Below are 27,860 nucleotides of genomic sequence, written 5' to 3'. Positions count from 1 at the left end.
CTTTTCCTTTGGATGGTGCCTCAGCAGCAGCTGCTGCAGCGGTGGGAGAGGGAGGCACAGGGGTGGCTGCTGCAGGTCTGCTAGGGCAGGTGCTGGCTCTGGCCAACTGAACTTTTGTGTTGAAAGCACTGGCTGATTTCAAAGCACAGTGAAAACAAATCATTCCATAAATGTGAAATGTTAAGGGATATGGTCAAACAAACTTGGCATGTTACCAGACTGAACTTAGCAGCACACCTTTTTCTGTGTTTGACAAAGGGAAGGGGAGAATGACAAAAAGGCTCTTCCACAGTGGGGAGGCAGGAGCAGTCTCTGGCCCTCAGGGAGGAAAGGAGGCCCATCTCTGGAGCCAGGCCCTGGGTCTTGTGCAGGCTGGGGCAGCTAAGAGCTGAGGCTCTAGTACTAGTAGCACCCAAACCACCTCTAGGCAGCGACTGGCTATTCCAGCACCACACAGACTCCAGCCTGTTTCACTCTGATGTTGCTGGTGACAGGGACAGACCTGGAGTTTTAAACATGGTGGGAATCTAAGTGGAATTGAGGGTCTACCAATTGAGGGCAATGCATAGGTGACAGCAGCTCTGACGGCACCCTGAAAAGGAAGCAGCTTTCTCTACACTGAGTTTTCCAGATGCATGCAGTCTGAGATGCTGTTTCTACTGGCCAATACCTTCCAGGAGCTGGGACCAGGTGGCTGAGATGCTCTTGCTGACACTCTCATCAGCAGGTGCTGGGTAAGCCAGAGCAGCCTCCAGAAGAAAATTGACACATTGGGAGCTCTGGATTCTCCTGGCTGAGTGCAGCTGCTCAAAGACATGGGAAAACAAAAGCTCCCCTTTGCAAACTGGGAACAGATTAGCTGAAATATTCCCCAGAAAGCACCACAGACTATTAATCCATGCTATGCCCAGTCAGGTTTACTTAGCTATGATTTATTCTGTATTTTTTACTTTGTCAAACAAGCTATCAGCAGCATGCAGCAACTACAAGAGAAGATTGTTTTATAGCTGTTTGTCTTATTCTGCTGTTACTATGACATTACCAAACCATGCCTCTTGTAGATCAAGCACCACACTGAGCTCTTCAAGAGCACAGTGCAATTTTCAGTGCACCAGTTTCATTTAAAATATTCCTTTTTCATTATTATTGACTTAAGATGTCACAACAGGAGAGAAATAGGAAAGGAAACTGATGCAGCTTTAAATTAAAGCTGCCCACATCATCAGCCGGTGTTGCAGGTAAACAGATCCAGAAAAGTGAACAAGTGGCAAATAGTATGTCCAGGGAGGGAAATGGTATAAATTACTCAGGTGTCATTTCATGTGTTATTGCTGGCAATGGGAATAAGAGGTTTTTATTTTTAAGTATTAGGTTTAGGCAGGCTTTTCCTCCTGGAAACTATATAATTTGATTTTCTCCCTGCAAGCAAATCACCTTGGTTGCTTTTTTAAGCGTGACATATTTATCAGGCCAGAGCCAATGGATGAGCTGCCGTCCCAAATTCCACACAAAATCACTCATGTGCTGGCTGTGCTTTGGGAATAGTTAGGTTACTAATTCCACGTGCTTTTAAATTAACCCTCCATTTATTTGCTGTCAGGTACTGCACCAAGCATGGAGAATGACCAGTTTCCCACCTCACCAGGGCAGGACATTCAGGGGCAGACCGGAGACAAACCTGCCCCCGGCTCGCAGCCCCTGGCTGAGCCCTGCAGGGAGCAGCTGAGCTCCCCGCCCGAAACAGCCGCGTGTGACATCTCAGAAGAGCTGAGCCGGCAGCTGGAGGACATTATTAAAACCTATGGGTCTGCTGCGAGCCTGATGGAGAAGGAAAGCACTGCTACAGAAACTGACAGGCCTGAGAAGGGAGAGCCAGGCAGCGTGGAGGATGTGGAGTATGAAGATGCAAATGAGGAGAGTGAGAAAGAGAAGCTGGCTCCTGGGGATGCTTCCAAAGCCAAGGAGCCCAGTGGCAGCAAGGAGCAAAAGCTAGAGAGGAAAATCCTGAAAGGTCTAGGCAAGTACCTGTACACTTACACAGCTCTTCTGCAAACAGAAGCAAAAAATCCCTGGTCCTTGTGCTTTCCCATGTTTAGCCTCTGTTGTAGATGTCAGGGCCCTCTGGTTACCACTGAAAATTACGTTTCTCTAATGATAATTATTTTCAGCAATTACTTTACAGATTCATGTAGGCTGTCCCAGATATTAGTCCTTTTAAAAAGACAAAAGCTTAGGATTATATCACACAATTCTGATGTACTGTTGGGTGGTCCAAACTAGCTAGCCAAAGCTGGGAGTTTGATGACACACTGTGTTAATTTGGTTCTTAAACAAAGGAAAACGTGGCCTCTTGTTTGCACCTCAGCATATTTTTCTTCCCCTGCTTCTTTGGGTATGACTTCTTACCAGTTATAATGGTACTGATGGTGCTACTATGTGGAATTGGAATCTGCAGAACAAATTCCCGGTCATGCCCAGCTTATTTTTCACCTACAAACCTCTGGACTCATGACAGACTATATAAAATAAGTCAATATGCTTCTTCTCCCTAAGCACAGTTCTTAGAGAGCATCTCAGGCAAGGCTGGGCTCTCTTGCCTGAGCCTGAGAGAAGCGAGTTTTGTGAAGTACGTCCTTTCTTCTGGGCAGCCACTAGAGAGCAACGTAGTTACATCCCAATCTAGCAAACGTAGTTTATTTCTATTCCTGCATTTATCGCCTGCCAATCTTCAAGCCTCACCCTTGTATGAGAACACAAACAGGACCTCAGACTAAGCTTATAGAAAATCACTGCGGGACATTCCTACAAACAAGGAACTAAGTGTAGAACAGAGCAGGGAATTTTACTGCAGATTCCTTGAATGTCTAGGAGATAAAAAGTTCCTCAATCTCTATTGCTTTGGCTTTAGGGCAGTTATTGATACCTCTCCAAGATCAGTGTAAATACTACCAAAGCACAGTTCCCCAGCTGCACTTGCAACAGTTTTCACTTCAGGATTTTAGTTTAGTTTTCTTCAATTTACTTACACTGGTGATGTAGAGGGAATTTGGTGTGAAACAGTGGATTTTTTCCACAGGCTGGAGTTACTCCTGGACTGCACTTGACTTGAAGTGGAAAAAGTCCTGCCTAAAGCAGAAAGCAAATTTCCTCTCACAGCCTTGGGAAAGAAGAGCATTTAGAAAAACCTGGCCCAGCCCCTGGCACCACAGCCATCCTTATCTCCAGGGATTTTGTCTTTGATGAACAAGGGGAGTTCAAGCTCCAGTTCATAGTCAGGGCTGAAATGAATACCAAGAGGTATGAGAAAAGAAGTAATACATCAGTGGCTAAGCAGTGATTTAGCTATGCATGCCCAGATAGTTGTTAGACTGTCTCTGATATCCATTCTCTCTTCACCAAGTCAGGGAACTGATTTACATCACTATCATGTAGCTCAGACCTGACTGGCAGTACCCACTGCTCTGTTTCCATCTGTGTCATGGTCTCCATACCTGACTTAATCTTCCTTGTGTGTTGTACAAGTTAAGCAGCACAGGAGCTGAGCACACTAGCTTTGATCAGTTTTTGGATACAAAGAGATCTGGTCTCTGAGCCTTCAGTGTCCAGGTCCTTTCCATCCTATTTCATTCAAATATGCCATATATGTGACCCAGTCATGTTACAAAAACATTAAATGAAAATCAGGTTATATAGCACAAAAGCATTTCACAGCCAATACTTTTTCTAGAAAACAGCACGTTACTGAGGGACGAAATGGAAGAAAATTCAAGTATTTTTGTTCTTGTGGGGAGAAAAAAACAACAGGAATTGATATGAAAAAATATTTCTTTCCTTCCAAAATGCCTCATTTCTTCCTGAGTTTTTACAGATAAATGCAACATCCAATTTCATAACAGTGTATCAGCTACAAACTACCTCTACCATCAAATCTCTGCTTCTTTGTTGTTTTGTTTTGTTTTTTTTAAGGGAAGGAAGCCACCCTACTGATGCAAAGCTTGAACAAGCTGAGTACTCCAGAGGAGAAGCTGGACCTGTTATTTAAGAAATATGCTGAGCTGGTTAGTATAGCATTGGTTCTCTTCTGTGCAAGCTGTCTCTACGGGAAGGTGTAAAATCCATCAGCATGGTCAAAACATGTGTAGTAGTAGCATCTGTCCTGGTAAGTGAATATCAAAGTAATTGTCAGGGTTAAACAATCAATTATGGCTGAGAAGCAGGAATAGAGTAAAACGTGAGGAAAACAAGTTAGCCTTAGGGTTAAAAAGTTAATGAGGAGGAATATTTGTACTTTAATCTACCAAAGTGACACACGCTGGAGACTCATGTCTAGCCAAATTCAAGTGTTGCTTTAAATTACGTATCAGTGATTTAATCAAAATGAAAATAATGCAGAGCTTAGTATAGAATGTTAGGAAGCAGAAAAATCAGAAAATAGACAACTGAGAATACTTGAGACTATTCGATAGAGAAAACACAACATGGTGAAATTAGGAGCCAAAACCCTTGTCTTGATAGTGTCACCCCTATAACAATGCCAGCTGCCTGGCTCTGTTCTTTTGAGACTTAAGGTAGGTTATTTGCAGATCAAGTATTTTGTTCTAAGTAGTTAAAGGGCTCTGTGGCCATAAGCTGTGGAAATCTTGCAAATGAAATTGCAGCATTTTACGGTTTGTGGAGTACTGAAAAATGTGCCACGCAGAACATTGACTTTATAATTGGTTTTATGCACAGATGTGTCCGTGTCTCATCATAATGTGAAGTTCAGCTTTCCCTTCTTCCATGTTAATTCCTCTGATTTAATAAATTTGGTTCAGGCAGGTTATGGTTTAGCTTGTGCTTAAAGGGACTTCATACTCACAGATTATTTGAAATAGGACTTCCTCCTCTATAATGTATTCTCCAGTGCATTCAAGCATTGTTGGAGCACTGTATAAAACAGGGGCTGTATTGCCATTAACCCTTCCAGGAGAAGGTGCTAAACGAAAAATACTGAGCATTAATTTTTTATATCCTGTGCAATGTCACTAAAATAAATCATTTAATACAAATAAAAGAATGTTGGAGAAAGCCTTGCACTGCTTATTCAGCATGTCTGAGGAGTGTAGTGTGATTAACAGCTTGTTAGCAGTCAGCTGTAGTAGTTACCACTCTCTCTGGTCCCTCTTGTACATCCCTATCATACACTTCAGGTCACTTTTTACTTTTGGTAAGTTGTTTTCTAGCCAGTTCAGCTCCTTGGTTGGGTGAACAACATGGTGTCAGAAGCACTTATTGCAGCACAGCTCAGGGGATGGTGCAGCAGTGTGCCAGGCTGAGCTGGATGCTGGCACTGGCTTCAGTTGCACTGATAGTGCTGCTGCTGCCTGTACTCAGGGACCCTAAGCTGCACCAGAGCTTCCACACAGCCACCCAGCTATATGCTATTTAACTTCTGGCACGTGCCCTGACAGTCTGTGGCAATGGGTACACCAGAAAATGGAAGGCATCAGGGAAGAACATGGGCTGGTGTCAAGGAAACTGTGCCTGCAGGCACAGGGCAGGAAGGCAGTGTAGCCATTTGGGTACAAGTCATGCTGCTCACCAACACAGAACGTTTTATTCACTAATACTAGTGCAGGAAGATTGGCTAGGGTTAGTAAAACAGACAATGCTGTATTTAAGCTTTTGCCTACAAGTGGCTCTTGCAGAATTGTTTGTGGCCAGTTTATTTTCAAAGGTCCTGAGGGTCTTGCAAGTGCTGTGTGCAAAAACAGTCCACTAATAAATATTGTGATTGTCTGCAGTGGGGTCAAGATAAAACCTTTTTCCTAAACCAAAGATTTATCTCTAAGTCAGCCTTCAAAATTATTTCAACTAGTGCAGCTTGATTAGATGCAAAAGCTCCTAATCTGATCTTCTGGGGTGAAAACACACAATACGCATGCAGAAAGCTGAGCATAAACTGTAAATATACTTCAAGCTGGTGATTGCCTTGTTTTGTGGTAGGCCTAGCTGTGATTTGATTGATAATACGCAGGGCTCTGTACTGTAAGCATAAATTACAGAACATCTGCAGAAACCAGATCCTCGGGTGGAGAAAGTGTAAAATACAATGCCTGTTGACTGTTGTGTTTGAGCTGCACATCATTCTCCTGAACTCACAAACTTTCCCAGTCATATGTTAATGATTAATATTAGTGGTACCATATTATTAGATAATGTAATCTTAATAGCAGCTATTGATATTAAGGTTTGCACATTGCAGCTCATGTGCTGCTGTTTTTCAACTGGAAAACATCTGGACTTCAGAAATGTCTCACGATATATTCATGCCTCTAATACAGCAAGGAGGGCTGCTGTGCATTGGAACGGGAGAAGAATTATTTAGAAGATTCAGAGATTAAATGCTTCCTTGGCATGTCTGTTGTGGTGTTAATTTGCAGTGCAGGAAGTTTTTCCAAAACAACCAATAATAGGCACATGTCAGAAGAAATTAGTATTCTGGGCAGGGACTGCTATTAACAATTCTGTTGTTGCCCCTCATCCCCACTCCAAATACAGTCTCCTGCCACCAACCATCTAGGGAAGACGAGAGCCATGTATCCGTGGAGTGTCCAAATTGTTTCAGTAATTACATGGATCTGGAAGACTCAAAACAGGTTTAGTTCCTTGCAACCCATCCTGATGATGACAGGACCTCCAAAACCACAAATGACAGATGGTCCCACGAGCAAGAAGAGCCTGACAAGAGAAGGTGCCCACAGATTGTTTTGAGGAACTCTTTCCTGAAGAGTATTCTCCTCCGTTTTCCCACACAGACTGCATCCCTGGCCTCCAGCACCTCTTTTGCTGTTGGTATTTCCAGCAGGTGCCTAGGTACCTAGGAAGCCACTTCTATTTTAGGAAGGCACAAAACTGAAAGAGCAACTGCTGCATTATCCCATGATCTGGAGAAATCTCACCACATAAAGTGCTAACGGCTGCTCCAGCTCCTAACAGTTGAAACAAAGAAGCTGCCCTTCAAAGAAAGTAAAACCAAAGAGGAAAGGGCTGAGATGGTGTGACAAGAGTATTAAAAACTATATTCTCTCACCCACACTACAGCACACCTGGGACTGTTGCAGAGAGCAGGGTTGGGGCTCCCTCCAGGTCACTTGGTCCTCGTCCATTAGCACTAATAAGCACAGAACATAAACAGAGAAGAGGTATAGAAGGTGTGAATATCCCAAAGCAAAAGAGATTATTTTCTTTTCTTTCCTTTTCCTCTTAATTTTGTATTAAACCCTGTTGCCACACAGCTTGAAGAACATCGTGCTGAGCAGAAAAAGCTCAAGTACCTGCAGAAGAGGCAGGCCCAGCTCAGCAAGGAGAAGGACCACCTGCAGAGTGAGCACAGCCGAGCCATCCTTGCCCGCAGCAAGCTCGAGAGCCTGTGCCGGGAGCTCCAGAGGCACAACAAAAACCTCAAGGTGAGTGGAGCCTTAACAAGAGACCTGACAGTGATGGGGAAGAAGATGCTGATGCCTTCCCATCTTGCTATAGGACCAAATCAAAGGGACATTTTCATCTGTATGTGTAATATATGATTACAGAATCAGATATTGTCTATATAATCATATCTATATAATATATATGTTCTAATCTTGAGGACCATTTACACCAAGACTCCTTTATTCCATGTTTGGAAATATCCAAATGAGTTTGCCCACCTCATCTATAAGCCCATCTCACATTATCAGGAAGCTCAGCACAGTCTGCTAACAGACCAGGTTCCTGAGACTGCAGATGTGAATGCATGAGCGTGCACAGAATAACAGGGACACCAGGTTTGCTGCAGGGGACTCACAGAAGGCTGGTGGGTGTTTCCATGTAACTTGAGCACTTGGGCATTTTCAAGTGATCTGTGGGTTAGTCAATCAGGATATCTGCCTCAAGATGTCAAGCCTCAAGACAGGAAGGATGCCAGCAGTGTGGAAGTCATTTAGACTAGGAGCATTAGTTCAAAACTGAAATTTTCAGGAATGTCAAAAGGCTGGTTCCATATGCCACATCTGCCTACTGCTTGGTGCATCATGCCATTTAAATGTGAAATCTGTAATATTATTATACTTCCTGAAAATGTTAGGTTCAAGAACAATCTTTCTCTTGTGATCTTCCTTTTTCCAGAGTACATGTTAGTGATGGTGGTGTTATTATTATACAAAAAGCCTGGTCTGATCTATGCAAAGTCCTTCTTTATGGAGATACAGTTACATACAGAATTACACATATGAATTCTCAGCAGCAAGAATTTCACCTGATTTAACGTCTATTAACTGTAACAGATTTTCTTTCACTTCCACCAGCTCAGGAGCTTCAGGGTCTAGCTCTGACTCTCAATGCACATTGGTAAGAACAGAGCTGGGAGGGGGAATGGCCATAAATGCACTCAAACTGTGCACTAGCAGTACAAAAGCAGCTTAACAGATAGTTAGGAAAACTGGAAGCAAATCTCTGCTCAGATATATTAGCAGAAAACTGGTAGTGCAAATTAAATTTGTGTCTGTCATTTGTACCAGACCCAAGCCACACCTTGATATTGCTCCACGTGGCTTTACCAGATGGTCTTTGGGCAAAATCTTCCAACAGGAATACAAGCCAATTTAAAAGTTATTTCAGAGTACAGAGCTTTGCATAGACTTAACAGAGATTTCTAAAGCAAACAAATCATCAGTGAAAACTGGGGCATAGAGAAAAACTAATTATATTTGGAAAACATTTGGAACAGGTTCTGTTGAATTCCTCACATGATTTACCAGCTATCATAGACTTATTAATCTCACTTCCAGACACCATGATTTTTCCTTTCTCTTTGCATATAAGTATTTCATTACACAGTTCATCATTACATTTAGGAAAATCTCTTTCCAACATCTTTCTTTGAGACTAGGTCCCCTAAATAATCCTATCCGTTTCAGATTCAGTTCTGATTTTCTTTCCTGTACCTAAGCCAGGTAAGCCAGGAAAGGTTCATGAGCTGATCTTGTAGCAGCAGCAAGTATTCAGAGTTTGGCCACATCTTTCTGACAGTTCAGAGGCCTTTTAAGAAACCCAGAACACTGGCTTTCCTCTGGTTCCTGTGCTTTTTGTGTAAAAATAAAAGTTAAATAAGACAGTAAGAAAAAAGTACAGTAGCACAATGAATGAGGATGAAATTAATAAATTAAGGCATTCAATATCTTTGTCCAGTGTTGTCTCTCTGAGAATTTTAACATAGTTCGTGGAATATTTGCCTTTAGGCTTTGGCTCCTGGGTATCTGTGAATCTCCAGAACTCATCAGTTTATTTAAATGAGTGCAATTTTCTTTTGCTTATGACAGTACTAAGAGGGCCAGAACAGGACAATCCACCAAATGTTATTTTTAAAATCTCTTGCTTAAGTCATTTTTATTTTGGTTTTGGCAGGACAGAGAAGCTGATTCATAATTTTTTAGCACTTCTGATTCTGTTCCAAAGCATGGAAAAGAAAACCTGTATGAAATTGTGCTATTTCAATAGCACAGGAGAATCCTGGCCTGTCCAGATCATGAATCTCCTCTGACTTGCCATGTGGTACATTATATGCACATCACATCACGTAAATGTCATCTTCACTCATCTGGTGTGTGGAATTCCCATTAACTGAAGATTGAGGCAGCCAAGTGGTGATGAATATGCAGTGCAGAGCTACACTGAAAATCCACAGTGCAGATCAGAGACTAAAAATTTCTGGTTAGCATTGGATACTGGCCTCACTAACTTACATTCCAACTATTCAGATTATTTTCTTACAGTGACACTTCCCAGCAGAAAACAGATGTTTAATTATCCCTCCAAGAAAGTGGAATAAGTGTTTTGTGAATTAGCAGAATGTGTTCCCACTGCCAGAAAAAGTAGCTCTGCTAAGACAAACAGCAACTCACTTTTCTGCATGGTGTTCATGTTCTGCCAGTTATCTGACAGTTTGGTGGCTACTTAGTGTCTTGTAGAGACATGAACCTCTCAGGTCCCTTGTCCTTCCTGCTACTGGGCATCAAGCAATGACTCGAATACAAATGTCACAGCAGTCAACAGCTTTGCTGGTGGCACCGTGGGCATCAAGGCTTCTCCCTGGCTCCAGTGCAGGTACAGCCTCAGTCATAGGCTTTTACAGAGAGTAAAGGCTCAGGTTTGAAGCAGATACGTCCAAAGACCCATCACAATTCCCATGGTATTATCAGTAGCACCTAGAGATTGAACCCATAACACCTTAGGGACTACAAGCAGCCTGCTGGGCACCGGCAGTGCCGCAGCCAGCTCCACAGCACAGCACAGCACTGGGACACAGAGGGCTCTTGTTCCATAGTGCAGGGAAGAGGCAGTGCCTGCAGATCTCTGCATGGTGCCATAGCCAAGCAGATGCTTTTCTGCCCAGCCAGCTCCTCTCACCCACACCCACCCTTAACATGTAACTGGGTTACCAAGGATTTGACAGATCACTGCCGTTTTATGAGGGACAGTGAGGAGCTCCCTTGGAAACACCCCAGCTCCCCAGGCAAAAATCCTCCTCAAATATCTTCTCCAAAGCAGAAGAGGTCAGGAGAAATACTGTGCCCTGCAATTAAATGCTTCCTGGCTCAATGTCTTTAACCATGAATCTTTTTATTGTCTCTATGCTCTGCATAATTATTCTATCTCAGAAGAGAGGATAAGCAGGAAATCAAATCAGATCTTCCGAGTAACATGTGCATGGGTTGGGTTTTGGTTGGTGGTGTTCTTTTTACATTTGCATGATTGCTGCTCTCAGGGTGTCTCATTTCACCTTGTGACTGAACTGTGCAGTGTGACTTACACACAACCCACTGGTTTTTTGTTTGATATTCCGGTGGATTTATTACTCCAGGGGGCTTTAATTCACAGCAGTGACATGTTATAACATCATTTAGTCCACTGAAACAATAAAGTATTTTTGAGGAAGGATATTTTGAGGCCACAGAAATATGAGTCCAGACATTCAAGTTAATTTTCTCACTCTGACTTCTTGAAGGGAAAACATCTGGTCACTCTATTCCCTACCCAGGTCTGCACCTATACATTGGAGGACAAAGCAGCATAAGCACTTTTTTAAGCAGTGAGGTAAAATGCAGTTCTGACTAGACCAAAATTTTCTAGGAATTCAAGTTAAATTTGCCAAAGCTTAAAATAAAAAGTACAACATTGTAAATACCCCTTTTCAAAAGAAATTAAATGTTTCATTTGGGGAATGCTAAGGCAGTTTATTTAAAACACCCTCTGAGTAGCATTTTGAACTCTATTTTGTAACAGCATTTCTGTTTCAAAATTGTCCTAAAAAGAGTTGAACGAAAAGTAACTACAAACAGAACACTGTTCCATTTCTGGTCAAGCAAAATGTTCCAGGCTAACTCAAAATCATCCTCACTGATTAAAATAAAAATAATAAAATAGAGAGCTTCTCTTTCATCTTGCTACAAATTTTTTGTGTCTTCAGTTTCCAAGCCAGGTATTCAACCAGGAACCCCCTAGGTAAACTTGCCCAGCTCTATCTGAAATTCTCTCTTCCCCTTAAGGGTGAGAATCCTTCTGGGCTCACACTCTGTTTTACTCAGTTTGTGAGTACACACATGGGTTCTTGTGTAAACTGCAGAGCACAGCAAGACTTCATAGTGATTTCTGTGCACTACAGTATTACTAGCCCTAATGGCTCCAATACTTTCCTCTGGTCACCCATGGTGTTACATCTCTGTCACTCCCTGGTCAGCAAAAGGACAAACATCCCCTACCTAGAACAGCAGTTGTCCAAGATCAGGCTTGTGCTGTGCACGTTAAGCAAAATTTGGGTCATTTGGTATTTGTCTTACTTTAAGAGTAGGGACTGAATCAACACCTTTTATGTCACATTTATTATATAAATTATATCTTATTAGAGTCAGCTAAGGCTTTAATAAAGTATATTTATAGAAAATATGCATATGCAGTGTTATCAGAGATTTTAATGTAAATTACTATGCCAGTTGAAATCTTATTAGAGTATGCCATTTGCATGCTGTGGAGTGGGTTCTTAATGTGGTTCTGGCATGATTTGTAACTACGGCAGGTATGGTCCTAGCCAAAATATATTAGGATTACATTCACCAGAAAGGCAGCCAGCCCTGAAGTAAATGAGAAGGGAATTTTTTTTAAAGCCCATATTCTGGATCCAAAGCAATGAATCTAGGTTCATTCTGCATTGTCTTTTATAGAAACAATTCCATATCAGAATTTCAATAGCTGTTTAAAAAAATATATATATCCATCAATCTTTATCCAGGCAAAACTCTGATTCTCTACTTTGATTCTGTAAGAAACAGTCCACAAGCTTTCCTTGATTCCACCTCCAAATAAATTACTGCAAATGTTGGTGTCACTTAAAAAGTTAGGGAAGAAAAATTGAACAATTGGGAGGGATTCTACAGAAAGTGACAGATTTCTCTTAAAAATTAAAATCCCAAAGACCATAATTTTGATATGAGGGTTCCTACTTAAAAGGAGGCATTTTAAAGGGTGATTTTTTATTCAATCCAAAAGAATTTTTATAAAAGAGCTTTTGACTTCTTTCACTAAATACTTTAATCCAAAGCAAAAGCTGTGCTGCAGTATCATGAATCAAGACATGGATGTATGTCCTCTTTTCCAGACTTGCTTTGATCTGAGACTCTGCTCTACATCCATCTTTATAAATGCAAATTCTTAGTTCCCTAATTTTTTTGAGGCCACTATGTAATTCGCTCTGTAAATTTAGAATCATGCCTAATGCTGGAGCAGATGAAAGCAAGAAAATCTCCAAAGAGGAATGCAAACATGTATTATCCTTCAAAGTGGAGCCTTATGCTACTCTGAAACAGTATCTTTCTGGAACCGCTTATTCAGAGTCTTACTGGCATGATTGGGTTCTCTCCCATTTAACAACAGGAGGAAACAATTCAGCGGGCACGGGAGGAAGATGAGAAGAGGAAAGAAATAACTAATCATTTCCAGGGCACGCTGAGTGAAATCCAGGCTCAGATCGAGCAGCAAAGCGAGAGGAACATGAAGCTCTGCCAGGAGAACACAGAGCTGGCAGAGAAGCTGAAAAGCATCATTGACCAGTACGAGCTGAGGGAAGAGGTGAGAGCAGCACCCTTGGCTGCCAGCGGGGACAGGAGCAAACCTGGCTTCCCTGCGGTAAAGCAGAAAGCATTGCCAGCCTGTTCTCCCTGCTGGCTATCGCTTGGGTGTCTCTGGGAGGTAATGAGGGCAGCCCCCACCACACTTTGCCATCTGAGCAGGACTGCGTTAGCAGGACACCTGCCAGGCTCCACCTGGCAAACTCTGCAGGTGAGGAGCTGTGCAGGCCAGCACCCTGCCTGCAGCACCCACCACAGCTTGGTGCTGCAGGGACAGAGGCCAAGCAAGGGCTGCTGAACTGCCTCCTGGTCCCCCCACAGCTCTCCCAAATCCCTGAGGAGTTCCCCAGCACCCTTGCTTCCCCCTCCAAGTCCCCACCAAGCAACCCCCAGCTCCCGTCTTTTTGGACGACCTGCTCTGCTGGTGACATCAAACAGACGTATTTTCCCTCCAGAGAAAGGTTGCTGAGAAGGGCTCTGATGTACATACCTTGACCCTTCCCCAGAAGCAGAAAATTAAGAAGACAGATAAAGAAGGCCTTTTGCATTGGAATAGATTCTTCTTTCCAGGCACAATGCTCACCATAAGATCTAGCAGATAATAGATGGGAAACTATTATTTCTGTAAACATTAGAGTTGGTCAGAAAATTTTGACACAAAAAGGCCTCAACAGTAAAATGCCATATATCTTTATTTTATTTTATTTTATTTTATGACAAATATTAACAAATACCACAGTAAGTCTTTTTATTTTTCCTAAATACATTTATTATGAACCTCAGTGCAACCACTGCCATCATTATCCTACTGAATAAAACATAAGTAATCTGTCCTTACACTCTGGAATGCCCAATTTGATACATGCATTGCCAGATACGTTGCATCATGTATGAAGGCTTATGCTGAATGAAGGAAATGTGTGTTCCTTCCTTATGATTTCTATGAAGAGAAAATGTAAAAGAGAAGTATGTGCTCAAGTGTATTTGCTCCTGTGAAATTTATCTAAATGAAGCAAGAGTGGAGAGGGATATCAGCAACATTTACCTTCTGAAGGTCACTGTGGAGCCAGATGTTTTACAGGCCAGAGGAGGCCTCTGGTTCATCTGGTCTGATCTCCTCCACATCCCCACTCATGTACTTTCACCCAGGCTCTCCAAGCCCAAGTTGTGCACGTGTGGCCAGAGCAAAGGGGATGCCCAGGGCTTGTAGTCACAGAGAGGATGGCATGAGCTGTGCACATTCTCCCAGGTGCTGCAGGTGCCATGTCTCTTTACATTTTTATCCACACAGTGGCTTAGATCTGCCAGCCACTTGATAACTCAAAAAAAGGTGTGCCCCTTGCATATTTGTTATTGATGAGAATTATTTGGTCTTCCTTTATATTGGATTATAGTGGTGGGTTCACATGTAGACCATAGAACTGGCAAAGATGCTAAGGTACTTTTAAAAACAATATATTTTCTATTATAAATCAAAATAAATAACTTAAACATGTTTCCCTTCTCATGCAAATTCTCACACAGTTTATTCTTATCAGCACTGTATATTTTTAGTAATTGCAATATGTTGGGAGTCTTTCTGGTTTGCAATATTTTTGTCTTATGAGTGTTCCAGTAGATAGCTGTACATGCACAAGCATGAAGGTCTGTGTACACAATTAAACCTGTAAATTCAGCAGAATTTGTTTTCTTACAGCACCTTGATAAAATATTTAAGCACAGAGAACTTCAGCAGAAACTGGTGGATGCCAAGTTGGAACAGTCTCGGGAAATGATGAAGGAAGCCGAGGAGCAACATCAGAAAGAAAAGGAATACGTACATATCCTTCTACTCTGTCTGCCTTTTATCTAACTTTAGGCCAAAACAAGCCCTGCATGCTATTTCACTAATATACTGGTTCTTCAGGTCTGAGCTAGGATACTCCAGCTAACTCAGGAGCAGCATGAGTGAGCTCTAAACAGCATATACTTGTGCCCTCCCAGTATCTTGAAACAGATATTTTAGCACAAGCCTGGCCAAGTATCATAAAATATGGATGAAATGTGGGGATCTGAGTCCAGTGGCTAGAGGACAAGGGAAACACAGCAAACACCTCTTACCAAAAGATGCGCAGAAGAGCATTTATCCTCTTTCTCTGCACTGATCTTGTGGCTGGGACACCCACTCCTACTCAGCTTCACTCCCAGCTAAAGGCTGAGACTTTCACTGTGATGCCTGTGTGAAGCCAAACCCAAAAACTTCAGTCATGGCCATTGGTTCCTGGCAGATTCAAACCCCAGGAAACATTTCCAAGAAATCCCTTACAGTGACAAAGCAAATTTGGGCTTACCTTACTGCTGTCATTGTGAACTTTGCTGCTGAGTACAGATTTCAGATACTGGGAAAACAAAACAAAAGAAAACAACCAAAAGCAAAAAACCTCACAAAAAAAACCACCAAAACAAACAAAAACAAAAAACCAGAAGATGTAAAGGACAGGGAGGGCATTGGCTCTGTGGAAAACTGACATATACAGCCTTGTATCAATGACCTTTCTTGCCATGCCTCACAGAATATGAATTTTGAGGCTGCTTGTTGCCTGTGACTGGTCTGTTTCTTGCCAAACCTTCTTTGTGTATTTTATTCAGAACTGATATGCACAGTTTAGGTATTTTAATTTCTTTTAAAGCAGTAGAAGTCATCACTCTGCTTTTGGGAGTGGGAGATTTTCTTTGTGGCTTTGCTGTGTGTATGACTAGCACCTGTGAAATAACAGATTCAGAAACAATCTACAAAGCAGTGGGTGTATAATAATATGCATCATGTACAAAGAATATTCTTCACACTCTTCAAACTAATGCTTAAAAGCTCTGCCTCTCATGTAAGCTGGTGATGAATGGCTAACATCACCTCAGAGCAAGGTAGATTTAACTGAAGAAGTTAAATGACTGGCCAAAAACCATGCAATGAGCTAAGGCACAATTAATGTGTCATGATTCACCACAGTAGCCCAGCACCCAGAGAGTTGTCCTACACTTGTCTCCCACCTCAATCCTGAGCTCTTCATCCCACCCACCCAGCTATTGTGCAAGTGACTGTGGGAGTAATATATGTATATATATGTATGTATGAAATCAAGGTGTTTTTGATGGAGTTATCTCATTTAGCTATTTCTCAGTAATGTGCAAAGTCAGAGCCTTCCTGCATTTCAGGATCCTGTCATGTGAGGGAACAGCTTTCAGAACTAAATAGCAATTCTTTCCAATACCATTTTTACACCCCTGTGCATGAGTTTTGTTGCAGGACTTTTCAAATACCTTTAAATTAAAATTTCAATGTTCTTTTATCTATTTGATTAGTCCTTGAAGGTTCACTTTGATGCCTTCCTAGGCAGTTCTTCCACATAGAAATCTTTGCCCCTATATAAAACTTTTTAACCTCAGACAAGGAGAGACGTCCCCTCCTTCATTGTCTCTACATCACATCTCAGTAGGCAGGTCATGTCATTGCTTGCATAATTCACTCTGCATGTGCAACAAAGAATTCAATTCCCCGTATAAGGAGCAATAGTTCATACTGTGTGGCCTGCCCAAAGGGTCAACCTGACCTAAGGATGCAATTTTATTATCATCCCATAATTGGTCAGTGCTACTTGGACCATACCATACATTTTTAGCACTTGTAATACAAACTTTTATGCACAATTAATTGCAGTTTAAAGCCTCCATGGCTTTCAAGCATATGACTGGAAGGTATTGATCAGATTTCTACATAATTGGAATTTGCAGAGCCTGGTAGCAAAAAGGGAAGCTTAATTTCTTTTAATCCAATATCTAGATCCATGTCATTAAATGGGAATGTATCTTCTTGAGGACTGGACCTTTTAGTCCTCAGCACGATGTGACTGCTTGGGCCTCCAGCAGCTATCATACCTCTAATAATATAATGCAACATCACCACACTTCACTGAAGTGCTGCTTTGTAAACACCAGATGCAATATTTATTCACTTATTTATACTTCAGCCTTGTTACCACTTCATAGCCTATTAATAAATGTATCAGTTCTCCTGATTCATTTTCTCCTAGCTTGGTGTTTGCTGAAGCCCTCAGGCTATGTAAGACCTCATGCTAATTTGAGCCTCTCTGAGGCTTTGCTTCCATTACAGATTTTAACTCTTGGGTTTTTACTGGCTGCAAAAGTGATGTGGGTCAATAAGAGAGAAGGATTTCATTAACAGGCAAAAGAAACAACTTTTCTTCACTTTCTTCGTCCATCTCTTGTGCTGTGGCAGAAGACATGGCATGGGAGGGGGGACATTTTCGTTATTCCATGCACGCTGGGTATGGAGGTAAATCTAACTGATATTTAAGTAATGCAGATAAAAGCCCAGTCCTTGGAAGTAAAGACTGGCCTAGAGGCTGGGTAGTTCTGGAAGTTTTCAAAGCACTTTTGATTAAATAATTCAAACCAGACACCTTATAATTCCTATAAAATCCCACCAAACAAACCCAAACAAGTAGTCATCAAAGAAATGTGAAACTTCAACATCCAGGTCTTAGGCAAACTTAAAAAAAATCTTAATTTGGTGAGTATAAAACATACTCTCTTACTTATCTCCATTGAACCAACATCAAATTAAATTCTCAAAATAAATTTTAAGAGGCAGATATAAAACAAATAGAATGTGGTACTTCTTCATACAATGCATACTTGGCCAGTAAAACAGTTTTGTCTAGGAAACTGTAGATAGTAAAAATTCAGTGGGTTAAAATCAAAAGGCCAAATTGATGGAAGAAATATTTTTCTAGAGATAATATATACACATATATATGGGCAACAAGTCTAATTCAGATATTATCTGTGCCACAAATAGCTAGAGACAGGGAGGGAGTTCATTATCCCGTTCAGTCAACATCTGTCAGCTCAGCTCTTTTGCCAGGTGGTATTTGAGCAGTTTACATGTGTTATTTCCAACAAAAATGGTTAGAATAAAAGTTTTTACTAGGGATCAAATAAACTTTCTGCATGGGTTCTACTCACCTTTCACTTTCAATATGAGAGGAGGATCTATTGAACTTGCACAGTACTTCTATTTTCAATATAGTTTCAGAGCCCAGTTGTGCTTTTTTGAACAGTACAATTTAATCCAACAGAAGAAAGTCCTGTGGTAAACTAACTTGTTTATACTCATTTCTCAAGCTATCATTAGCATTCTCTTTCTAAAATACATCTGGTCTAACCAAGAGAACTCTTCATAAGTGCTTGGTAGGTGATAAGCACATTTCTTTAACACTTCAGTAAATGTTTCCTGCTTTCATTAGAGTATTACTACACACTTTGGAAGTGCTGACTCAGAACTGCAGCTTGGAAAAGCCTCTGTATACCTCATTCCTACCATTCATTCAGCCTCAACCGACCCTCCCATCTGCAGCCTGCATGTCAGAATGTCATTTTGCCAAATACTTTGAAGTAGGGAATCAGATCTTTGCAGGAGCAGCCAGAGACGAAACTGCAGCAAAGCTCTTCCTGGGCTCCCTCCTTCATTTAAGTGAGGCATTTATCACCCTGAGGTGGGATTCTCTGCTGGTGACACCTCAGTCTAAATGGAACCCTAAGATAATAGCCACCAATAAATGACATTTACTGTGCATTCCCTTTCTAAAAGCTGAAAGATTTTTTGAGGCACAGCTGGCTGATCATACCTGCATGCTAAATCTTGATCATTAATGCAAAATGGAGTTTGCCATTCACTAGAGGGCAGGAACTTGGCCAGAGCTGTGCTGAAATGAAAGTATCAGAAAGTATCATAACCATTCTGTAGAAGTCTGGTGGAGATACCCTTAAATACCACACTTTTTAGTATTACACACTTAATTCCAAGTAGGTTTTGGACTCCTATTCAAATATGCCTTTTCAAGCCAAATACCCTGCCCTACATCTCAGAAGAGCATGATATACTCTGTCTTGCCTAACTCCTCTAACTACATTTGCCTGAAAGCTTGATTTTTAGCTAGAAAGTTACTCTTTATCAGGTAGCAGTGGCAGAGGCAGCTGGAGGATGAGGATTTCCAGCTGACAAACTAGAGTTCTAACCATTTTCTTTCTATCGTCCAAACCACAGCTTCTGAACCAAGCTGCAGAATGGAAGCTTCAGGCCAAAATGTTAAAGGAACAGGAGACTGTCCTGCAGGCACAGGTGATGTAGGAGAGGTGATTGCATGGTATGCCTTTGTTGCCCAGTTTTTAACCCATGAGGCACATTCCAGGTAAAGTATCCCAACTGCTTTCTGTGTGTTCCTTCTAGCTTCATTCTACATCCCATAGACTATTGCAAAGGAAACAGGTTAATTTCAAGCCAACTGTAAGTTAATGCCCATACTGCAAATCACATTGTGGTATCTGGGTTTTTCAGCCTAGAGAAGAGAAGGCTCTGGGGAGACCTTATTATGGCCCTTCAGTATTTAAAGGGAGCTTATAATAAAAATGGAGAAAGACTTTTTACCAGGGCCTGCAGCGATATGACAAGGGGAACAGTTTTAAATGAAAATATGGTAGATTTATAATGGATATAAGGAAGAACTCACATACAATGAGGCTGGTGAGACACCGTGGCAGGTTGTGCAGGGAGATTGTGGATGCCCCAACCCTGGAAGTGCTCAAGGCCAAGTTTATCTTCTTTGACATGTCTGTGAGAAATGCCCCCCTCAGCAGAGCTTTGGAGAGGAGGGGTGTCAGTCCTTCGGCCCCTCTGCAACTGCCCATCTCCTCACTCATCAGGAAGCCCTCTCCTGGCCTGGTAAGCTGTTTCAGTTCTCCCCATGTAGATGATCTAATTCCTACCTGTTGAGCAGTCAAGAAAAGCTAGTGTTAAACATGCTAAGAAGGGTTTGGGCCTTTAAGTGTTTTTTCAAAGGCTAAGGTGAGCTGGTAGTCACACAAACTGCTGCTGACACCAGTTTGACAGGATCTGCAATCAAACCTCAAAGGCCTCCAGCTGAGTCAGTCCTGACTGCAAACCTGCTCCAAATTTTCTCAGCATGGTTTTAATTGAACTTCTATGTTCAATCAGAAAGAGTTTTGCATGCAGGCAGATCTCTGTAGCCAGTTTAATGAAAATGAAGGTATTGATAAAAGGTAGAATATATTAAACATACATTTGAAATGGTAAAATTGTTTTTTTAGAAAAATCCAATCAAACAAGTGTGCAAAGGCATTGATAATACATGTGCCTCTTGCAGACTTGCATAGATGAAACTTAAATGATTCTCTTGATGAAATGAAACATGAAGTTACGTGTCCTGTTCAAGAGTGAGAATTCTGCCACTTCCACAGAAGTCTCCATTTGGAATTACTGGGCAAATAATTTAGTAGTAGGAGTAGTATTTCCATTATGGTAATAGTGAAAGGTCTCCCTTATGGACCAGATGCCATTGTGCAAGTGCTGTGCAAGAGCATAACAGAAAGACCATAAAGAGCTACTTGATGTGGACAGCACAGAACACCGAACAGATATTAACAGAAGAAGCACAGAAAGCATAGAAATTATGAGAAGACATTGATCAACGAGATAGGAAGCCATTATATAGCCCTTACTGCCTGCTATAGTGAGTGGCATATCTTTACATTTTAGAGGAGGTCATGAAACATCCACCACTTCCTTGAGCTGCAAGGAATCAGGGGATATCAGCTCCATGCCTGCCTGTCTCCAGGCAGCACAGCATGCCCAAAACAGCCAAATCCAGCCCTCCAAATGGTGACAGGGGTCTGGCACCAACTCAGGGAATACACCCAAACCATGGTGGTGCTTGCCAAGATGTTACACACCCTCCCCAGGCACATTGCTTAGGCAGACTTTTTTAGGTTCATACTTTGAAACAAAGCAAGAAGATAAAAGTCACTTGAAGCCTTTAATTTTCAGTAGCTGGTGTAGGGCAACCACTGAGCTATGGCAACCAAGGAGATCAGAGATTGCCCTGCTTAAATGTCAAAGGTTTTTAATCCAATTAAACAATAGGCAAAATGTGAGAGGGAATTGCAAAGACAGAGAATTGAGATGTTTATAAGAAAATGGCTCTGGGCAGAGAGCCCCGGTTTGCTGGCTCCAGCTCCTGCTCCCTCACTTGGTTTGGGATGCTCAGGCATTTCTCCTCAGAGCCTTGACATCTATTCCAAACTCTCATTTGGTATCAGTGTCCCACTTATGCTGTGGCACTCAAGTTGCTAAAACAAATCCCTCTGCATTTCTGTCTGTGCATTGGTCACAGCTCTGACTACTGACACACACATGCAAGCTTGATGTCAACTACCTCCCATATGGGCACCAAGGACCTCTGCACAGATCTGCCTCCCATGCCTTCACCCAGCTTGCTGAGGAAAGGCTGCAGCCAGTGCTGCATTCACAGCCACCAAGACCCTAAACTACTTAATCTGAACCGAGCTCAGGCACAACCACAGCACACTGCAACTATGGCCATGACATCTTCTAAGGGGCATCATAACAACTAAACAGAATGAACGTGCAGAAATTGTTTACAACGAGGGTGGTGAGACCAGGGTTTCCCATAGAGGTGGGAGATGCCCCATCCTTGCAAACATTCCAGGCCAGGTTGGACAGGGCTCAGAGCAACCTGATCTAGTTGAAGATGTCCCTGCTAATTGCAGGGGTGTCACACTAGGTGAGCTTTAAATGTCAATCCAAAACATTCTGTTACTCTATTATAACCATATAAAACTGTCTCATTTTCAAAATCTTCTTTTCCTCAGTAACTGAAAAGCAGTGTGAGGGGGGGGGTATGTTGGCTGGCACCACACAAAAGAAAAGCTCCTAGCTAACCATCTGGTCATGTCCACACTGGTGTGGAGAGGGAAGCCAGCCTTCAGCCAGACACCTGAATCCTGCTCTTGAACTTCCCTTCCTCTGCACCCACCCCACCTCAGTCCCCGTGTGTTACCCCAGTCACTGTTTTTCTAACACAACCTCTCAGGATGGACAGAGGAGATGTCCAATCACCCCCTGCTGGGGGTGCTCTGGCACCAGAAGGAAGTGGTTGAGTTGGAGCTGGTCTTCTCCAAAGAGCAGAAAACTCTTCTTTATTTATATAGCATCCTGCATGATTTTGGAACTTTGGAAGTGCTTTTTCCACTCAGAAAAAACTTAAGTAGAAACCAAAGGAATCTTACAGCAAAATTCAGATCTTTAGAAAAGTGTTTTTCAGAAACATCGTCATATAAAAACATGTTTTACTGACAAAATACAGCCACAGATGAACTTCCATGTGGCTACCAGGTATAAACTGATAGCAAATATGGAGCTCTAATCTTAAATGTGGGCACATTGCAACAAATCATTCTTCTACTCTGCTACAAGAAGTGAAGTGAAGCTGGCAGAAGAGGCTTGCAGGGATTATGTTCCCTGCCTTTGCTGGCCTTGCCAGCAGCTGCAATCCACACGTGGGCCACAAAGCAGAGCTGACAAGGTGCCCTCTCTGTGCACTCAAGCAGGGATGCAGCTTGACGGAATCCAGTGCAGGATCATGGCAGTGTGAAGTAAAGGGTGGGCTTTGCTCAGTGGTGGGTCTACTCCCCCTACCAAATAACAGAGGAAGGACACAGCAACACTCCTTTTTGGTGCTGCAGTGCAGCAAAGAGCATCAGGTGCTGCCTGGTGCAGCTCCTGGCCACAGCCTGAACCACTGAGTGGGGACTGGAAAGATGGAAGAGGGGAAACTGTGGCTGCAGCATGATGTGGGGAAGCCTCTCCCCCAGCTCGCTTGGATGTCAGAAGCAGCACAGCTGGGGTAGCACTCAGCTCCTAACCTGGCTTGCAGGGTAACCAAGAAGGCAGGTAAGCAACTGGGCAGCCCCGCTATACTGAGCTCCTCCAGTAAAGTCTGCCAGAGTGTATGGTCTCAGATAAAAGTTGGAATTTAGTGATGCCTGCATGGCAAAGCAAGACAGAAAGGCTTAGAGCTCAGACACAGCTCTGATTACACTGGCTCCCACCTTGAGTTAATCCTACGGCCTGGTCCGGCACAGCATCAGTGCTGGTACAGGTTAGTCTCTGCCCACAGAGATAGCCCAGGCATCATATTATTGTTTTCCATTCTGTATGTCATCCTAAAATTCCCTTCCTGTAGATGTCAGTCACAACTGTACAGAGAAAATAGGTATACAGGGCTTGTGAGGGAAGGCAAGGACTGGAAATCTTTGCGGACTTTCATGTTGCCCTTTTGAAATCTCCACAGTTACCTAGTGAAATGTTTTCAGAAATATCCATTTTAGGGAATTTTTTTTCTTCCGGCCACCATGTGTAGAGACACTATAGCTGCAACATCCAGGAGAACAGAGCATCCATAATCCCCAGGTGTTTTTAAAATCACTAGCCTTGGTATTTCTATTCTTCCTCAGTTTACCTTTCTGCAACATAGGAATCATAATAGTTTGCAGCCTTAAAAAGATGCAGAGACTTTCAATTCCCTGATGTTTGTGCTTCATGGTCTCCAAACAGAAGATAATTTCTATGTCTAAACATAATACTTACTATCTTCTACCAAAGTAGAAGTTTACTATCCTGGAAACTGAAATGACTGTGGTTATTTTTTTCCTTGTTGATGCAGATCACACTCTACTCTGAAAGGTTTGAAGAATTTCAGAAAACATTGACCAAAAGCAATGAAGTGTTTTCCACATTCAAACAGGAGATGGAGAAAGTGAGTAGCAGCTCACACCTGAATTCTGTGCTTGAGACTCTCCTTTTAGATTCTGATATTTCTCACTGCAACAGCAGTGACAGCAGCTTAGAATTCAGCACTGCAAACTGAGCATTTCACTCTCCCTTCCAGCTAAAACTGAAATTGCCTGGAAGAATAAACAGTTTACCTGAAAACTATTGTGGTAGTTGGGTACAGACCCCAAAGGGGGTGCCTGGAGCTGCATTTGCAGCCATGTCTCTAGGAGTGCCCAGAGCCTTCCAGGTGACTCACACTGGTACATCTTCCCACCAGAGCACGTGGGCAGAGCTGAAGCTCACCAACACCTTCCCACCACTGAGCCCACGTGACTGTTTCCTTGCAGCTGGTGTACTTATTTCCTGTAATGAATGGAAAACAAAAGCAAAACACACACACTTTTGGAATAAACAATGTTCTGTCCTGCCACCAGGGCCCAAAATCCTGGTGCTCTGATCCAGGTAGCATCTAATGATCTTCACAAAGTTCAGCTGTCAGAAAGCCAAAAGGAAAGATTGTGCTATACAGCTACCAGTGTGTGTTGGCTGTAATATAGATGTGCCTAATCCAGAGGGAACTTCCTTGAATGTGTGGCTCAAAAGATACGGCCCCTTCTTTAACTTCCCAGCAAAAAAAAACACCACTGTGGTCTTTGTAAAGAGACAAACAAACTAATGCCATCTTTTCTTTGCCTTTCCTTTTTGTGACAGTTTGCAGTCTGGGAGTTTGCTGTACTTCTATACACATCCTACTTTAGGACTATACAAGTCCTACTTTAGGACTACAGACTGGAGGCTGAACATCATATGACAGCTACTAAATCCATCCCTTAACATAAATTATTACTTAGTACAGCCACTACATCTGTACAACAAGGCCAAGTGTAGAGTCTTGCATCTGGGGAAGGACAACCCCATGGACCAGTACAGGCTGGGGACTGACCTGCTGGAGAGCAGTGTAGGTGAAAGGGACCTGGGGGTCCTGGTAGACAGGAGGATGACCATGAGCCAGCAATGTGCCCCTGTGGCCAAGAAGGCCAGTGGCAACCTGGGGTGCATTAGAAAGGGTGTAGTTAGTAGGTCAAGAGAGGTTCTCCTCCCCCTCTATTCTGCCTTGCTGAGACCACATCTGGAATATTGTGTCCAGTTCTGGGCCCCTCAGTTCAAGAAGGACAGGGAACTGCTTGAGAGAGTCCAGCACAGAGCCACAAAGATGATGAAGGGATTGGAACATCTCCCTTATGAGGAAAGGCTGAGGGAGCTGGGTCTCTTTAGCTTGGAGGAGACTGAGGGGTGACCTCATCAATGTTCACAAATATGTTAAGGCTGAGTATCAGGAGGACAAAGCCAGGCTTTTTCAGTGATATCCAGTGATAGGACAAGGGGCAAGGGGTGCAAACTGGAGCATAGGAGGTTCCATGTAAATATCAGAAAATGCTTCTTTACTGTGAGAGTGACAGAGCCCTGGAACAGGCTGCCCAGAGAGGTTGTGGAGTCTCCTCACTGGAAACATTCAAACCCACCTGGACACGTTCCTGTGTGATGTGCTCTGGGTGATCCTGCTCTGGCAGGGGGGGTGGACTAGATGATCTTTAGAGGTCCCTTCCAACCCCAAAGATTCTGTGATTTGTGACACAACTGCTGGTAGTAGCATTATAAGTGCAGCCAAAAATCTAAATAGAAGGGCTGCTCTCATTTAATCTGCAGCAAGGAATTCCTGTTGTGATTCAGCCTTTCCTCCTGCTTCTATAGATGACAAAAAAAATGAAGAAGTTGGAAAAGGATACTGCTACATGGAAATCCAGGTTTGAGAACTGTAACAGAGCATTACTGGACATGATTGAAGAGGTGAGTGGTCTTTTTCTTCTCAGGATGTACCTCTTCCCCCACATAATGCCTAAACTAGGAGATGAGATGACCTGCAACTGCCAAAAGTAAATAAAAAATTATTCTTGACCCTAAGGGTCTTTTTTTAATCCACATCAAAAGCTAGATGTCTTAAAAAAAAAAAAAAAAAAATAAAATAAAATAAATCCCAGCTTCTGGAGTTTCTACTTTATGCAGAGAAACTCATTATGGCCATGAGAAACTGAATTATGTAACTGAATTTTAAGTGCTCTAAAAATGTGTGATTGTTAATGCTCTCATATAGAAGCAAACTGGCATTAGTTCACTTTATACTATTTTCCTTCTGCATAAGAGCATCCGCCCAGGGAATTAACATGCACTAGCTAATGAACTTGAAGTTCTTGTCTTTTGTTAACTTCCTGTGTGGGCAAACTCTAAGAGCTGAAAGCAAGTACTGTGGTTCACCATCATTTTAAACATGCAGTCACAAAGGCATTGCAGAGGAAATTCTTAAGTGTGTTGGAACTCATTCAAATAAGATAAGAGGCTGCCTGAAGTTTCACCCCAAACTTCAACTGAATTTGGACCATATCTTTCTGGTTAGCTTTGTAGCTCTGTGCTATTACTATTTCAATGGGTTTCTGTATCTCTTCATTCTTCAATGGGTGTAGAAGCAAGAAAATGTGCCAGTTGAGGCTGTTCTCACAGAACCTAGAAGCAAAATAAAGAAACAACATCATACAGCTTGTTTTCCTCGAATTTCACACCCACTCACACCACAAGTCCAGGTGGGCTTTTGGGTGCTTAGCAGAATGAACATACACTATGTTTTTCCATCTCTACAGATCATCAGCAGGTATTTCTGCAAATACTTCTTAGTGACATTGATCAGCATCTGTGTGGGGGATGATAACACACTGCAGTAACATGGATGAATTGACCAGTTATTGTAGAGCAGCTGGTGGAAGCCAGCTACCTGGCAGAGTCCTGTGAGGGCTACCCAGATCTCAAATTGTTTCCTAACTGCCAGTTCCACCAATAAATTGCTTATACCCAAACTTAATTGGTGCCTTTGCTGTCCTTCCCCACAGAAAGCCATGAGATCCAAGGAATATGAGTGCTTTGTGCTGAAAATCCAGAGACTAGAGAACCTTTGCCGGGCTCTGCAGGAAGAGAGGAATGAATTGTACAGAAAAATAAAGCAAGCACAGTTCCCTGAAGAAGTGAATGGAAATGGTATCTTAGAAGAAGAAGAAGAAGATGACAATGCTGATACAAGCCCTTCCTCCTCTGAGCAGGCAAACATTGAGCTGCATGCCACTGACAAGAGCATGCTGGAAGAGCTGGCTGAAGCTTTCCGGGTGTCCCACAAGGCAGGGGGTTCCCTCCCAAGCAACAGCAGCATCCCAGAGACCTGTGATGCTGAAACACGTAGTGCCATCCTGGAGCCAGAGCTCCCTTCTTCTCTCACCCCGTGGTCAGAGGCTGAGAATTGCTGTGAGCAGCCCAGCACAAGCAGGCTGGCACCCACTGAACACATGCCAGCACCCACTGGGAGCATGCCAGTGCCCACTGAAAATAGGACAACGCCCACTGAGAACATGCCAAAGCCCACTAAAAGCATGCCTGCACTCCCAGAAAGGGTGCCAACACCCACAGAAAGTGCACCAGTACCTCCTGAGGGTGTGCCAGTACCCACTGGGAATATGCCAAAACCCGTGGAAAGCACGCCAGCAACCCCTGAGAACGTGCCAACACCCACACAAAAGATGCCCACTCCCCCTGGGAATATGCCAGTACCCACAAAAAGTGCACAGAAAGCTGCAGAACACGTGGATGACCCAGTGGAGCAGTCTGTCCAAGGTCAATCTGCAGAGCAAACAGGGGACACAGACATGGAAGCAGTGGATTGAAGACACTAGTGCATCCAGGCTTGCCTTCTACAAATCTCAGCTCTAATTTGTCCCCCACATTGATAACTTCTTTTTTCTTTAAAAAAAAAAAAAAAAAAAAAAGAAAAAGTGGGTGCTAAAAACCATTCACATATCTGTAGGCAAATGTAATGCACTTCTCTTTGCTACCACTACCCAGTAATAACGGGTCTGCAAATTTTGCTGTCCTTCATCTGCTTGAAGCATAATATTTTCTTAATGACAGAAAAATAC

At 42.6% G+C, this 27,860-nt stretch overlaps 1 protein-coding gene across 1 annotated transcript; it reads left to right on the top strand.

The window, feature by feature from the left end:
• Positions 1 to 1,614: 1,614 nt before the first annotated feature.
• Positions 1,615 to 27,608, top strand: TXLNB (taxilin beta). Its single transcript, XM_009998525.1, has 9 exons — positions 1,615 to 2,017; positions 3,967 to 4,058; positions 7,278 to 7,448; positions 12,946 to 13,140; positions 14,836 to 14,955; positions 19,243 to 19,317; positions 23,738 to 23,830; positions 25,600 to 25,695; positions 26,787 to 27,608. The coding sequence occupies exons 1-9, from the start codon at positions 1,615 to 1,617 to the stop codon at positions 27,606 to 27,608; spliced, it is 2,067 nt and encodes a 688-aa protein (XP_009996827.1).
• Positions 27,609 to 27,860: the final 252 nt, after the last annotated feature.

Source organism: Chaetura pelagica, unplaced genomic scaffold, assembly GCF_000747805.2.
Source record: "Chaetura pelagica isolate M959 unplaced genomic scaffold, ChaPel_1.0 scaffold455, whole genome shotgun sequence".
NCBI classification, from domain to species: Eukaryota; Metazoa; Chordata; class Aves; order Apodiformes; family Apodidae; genus Chaetura; species Chaetura pelagica.
Note: the sequence above shows the minus strand (reverse complement) of the source record. Positions and strands in the feature narration are given on the sequence as shown.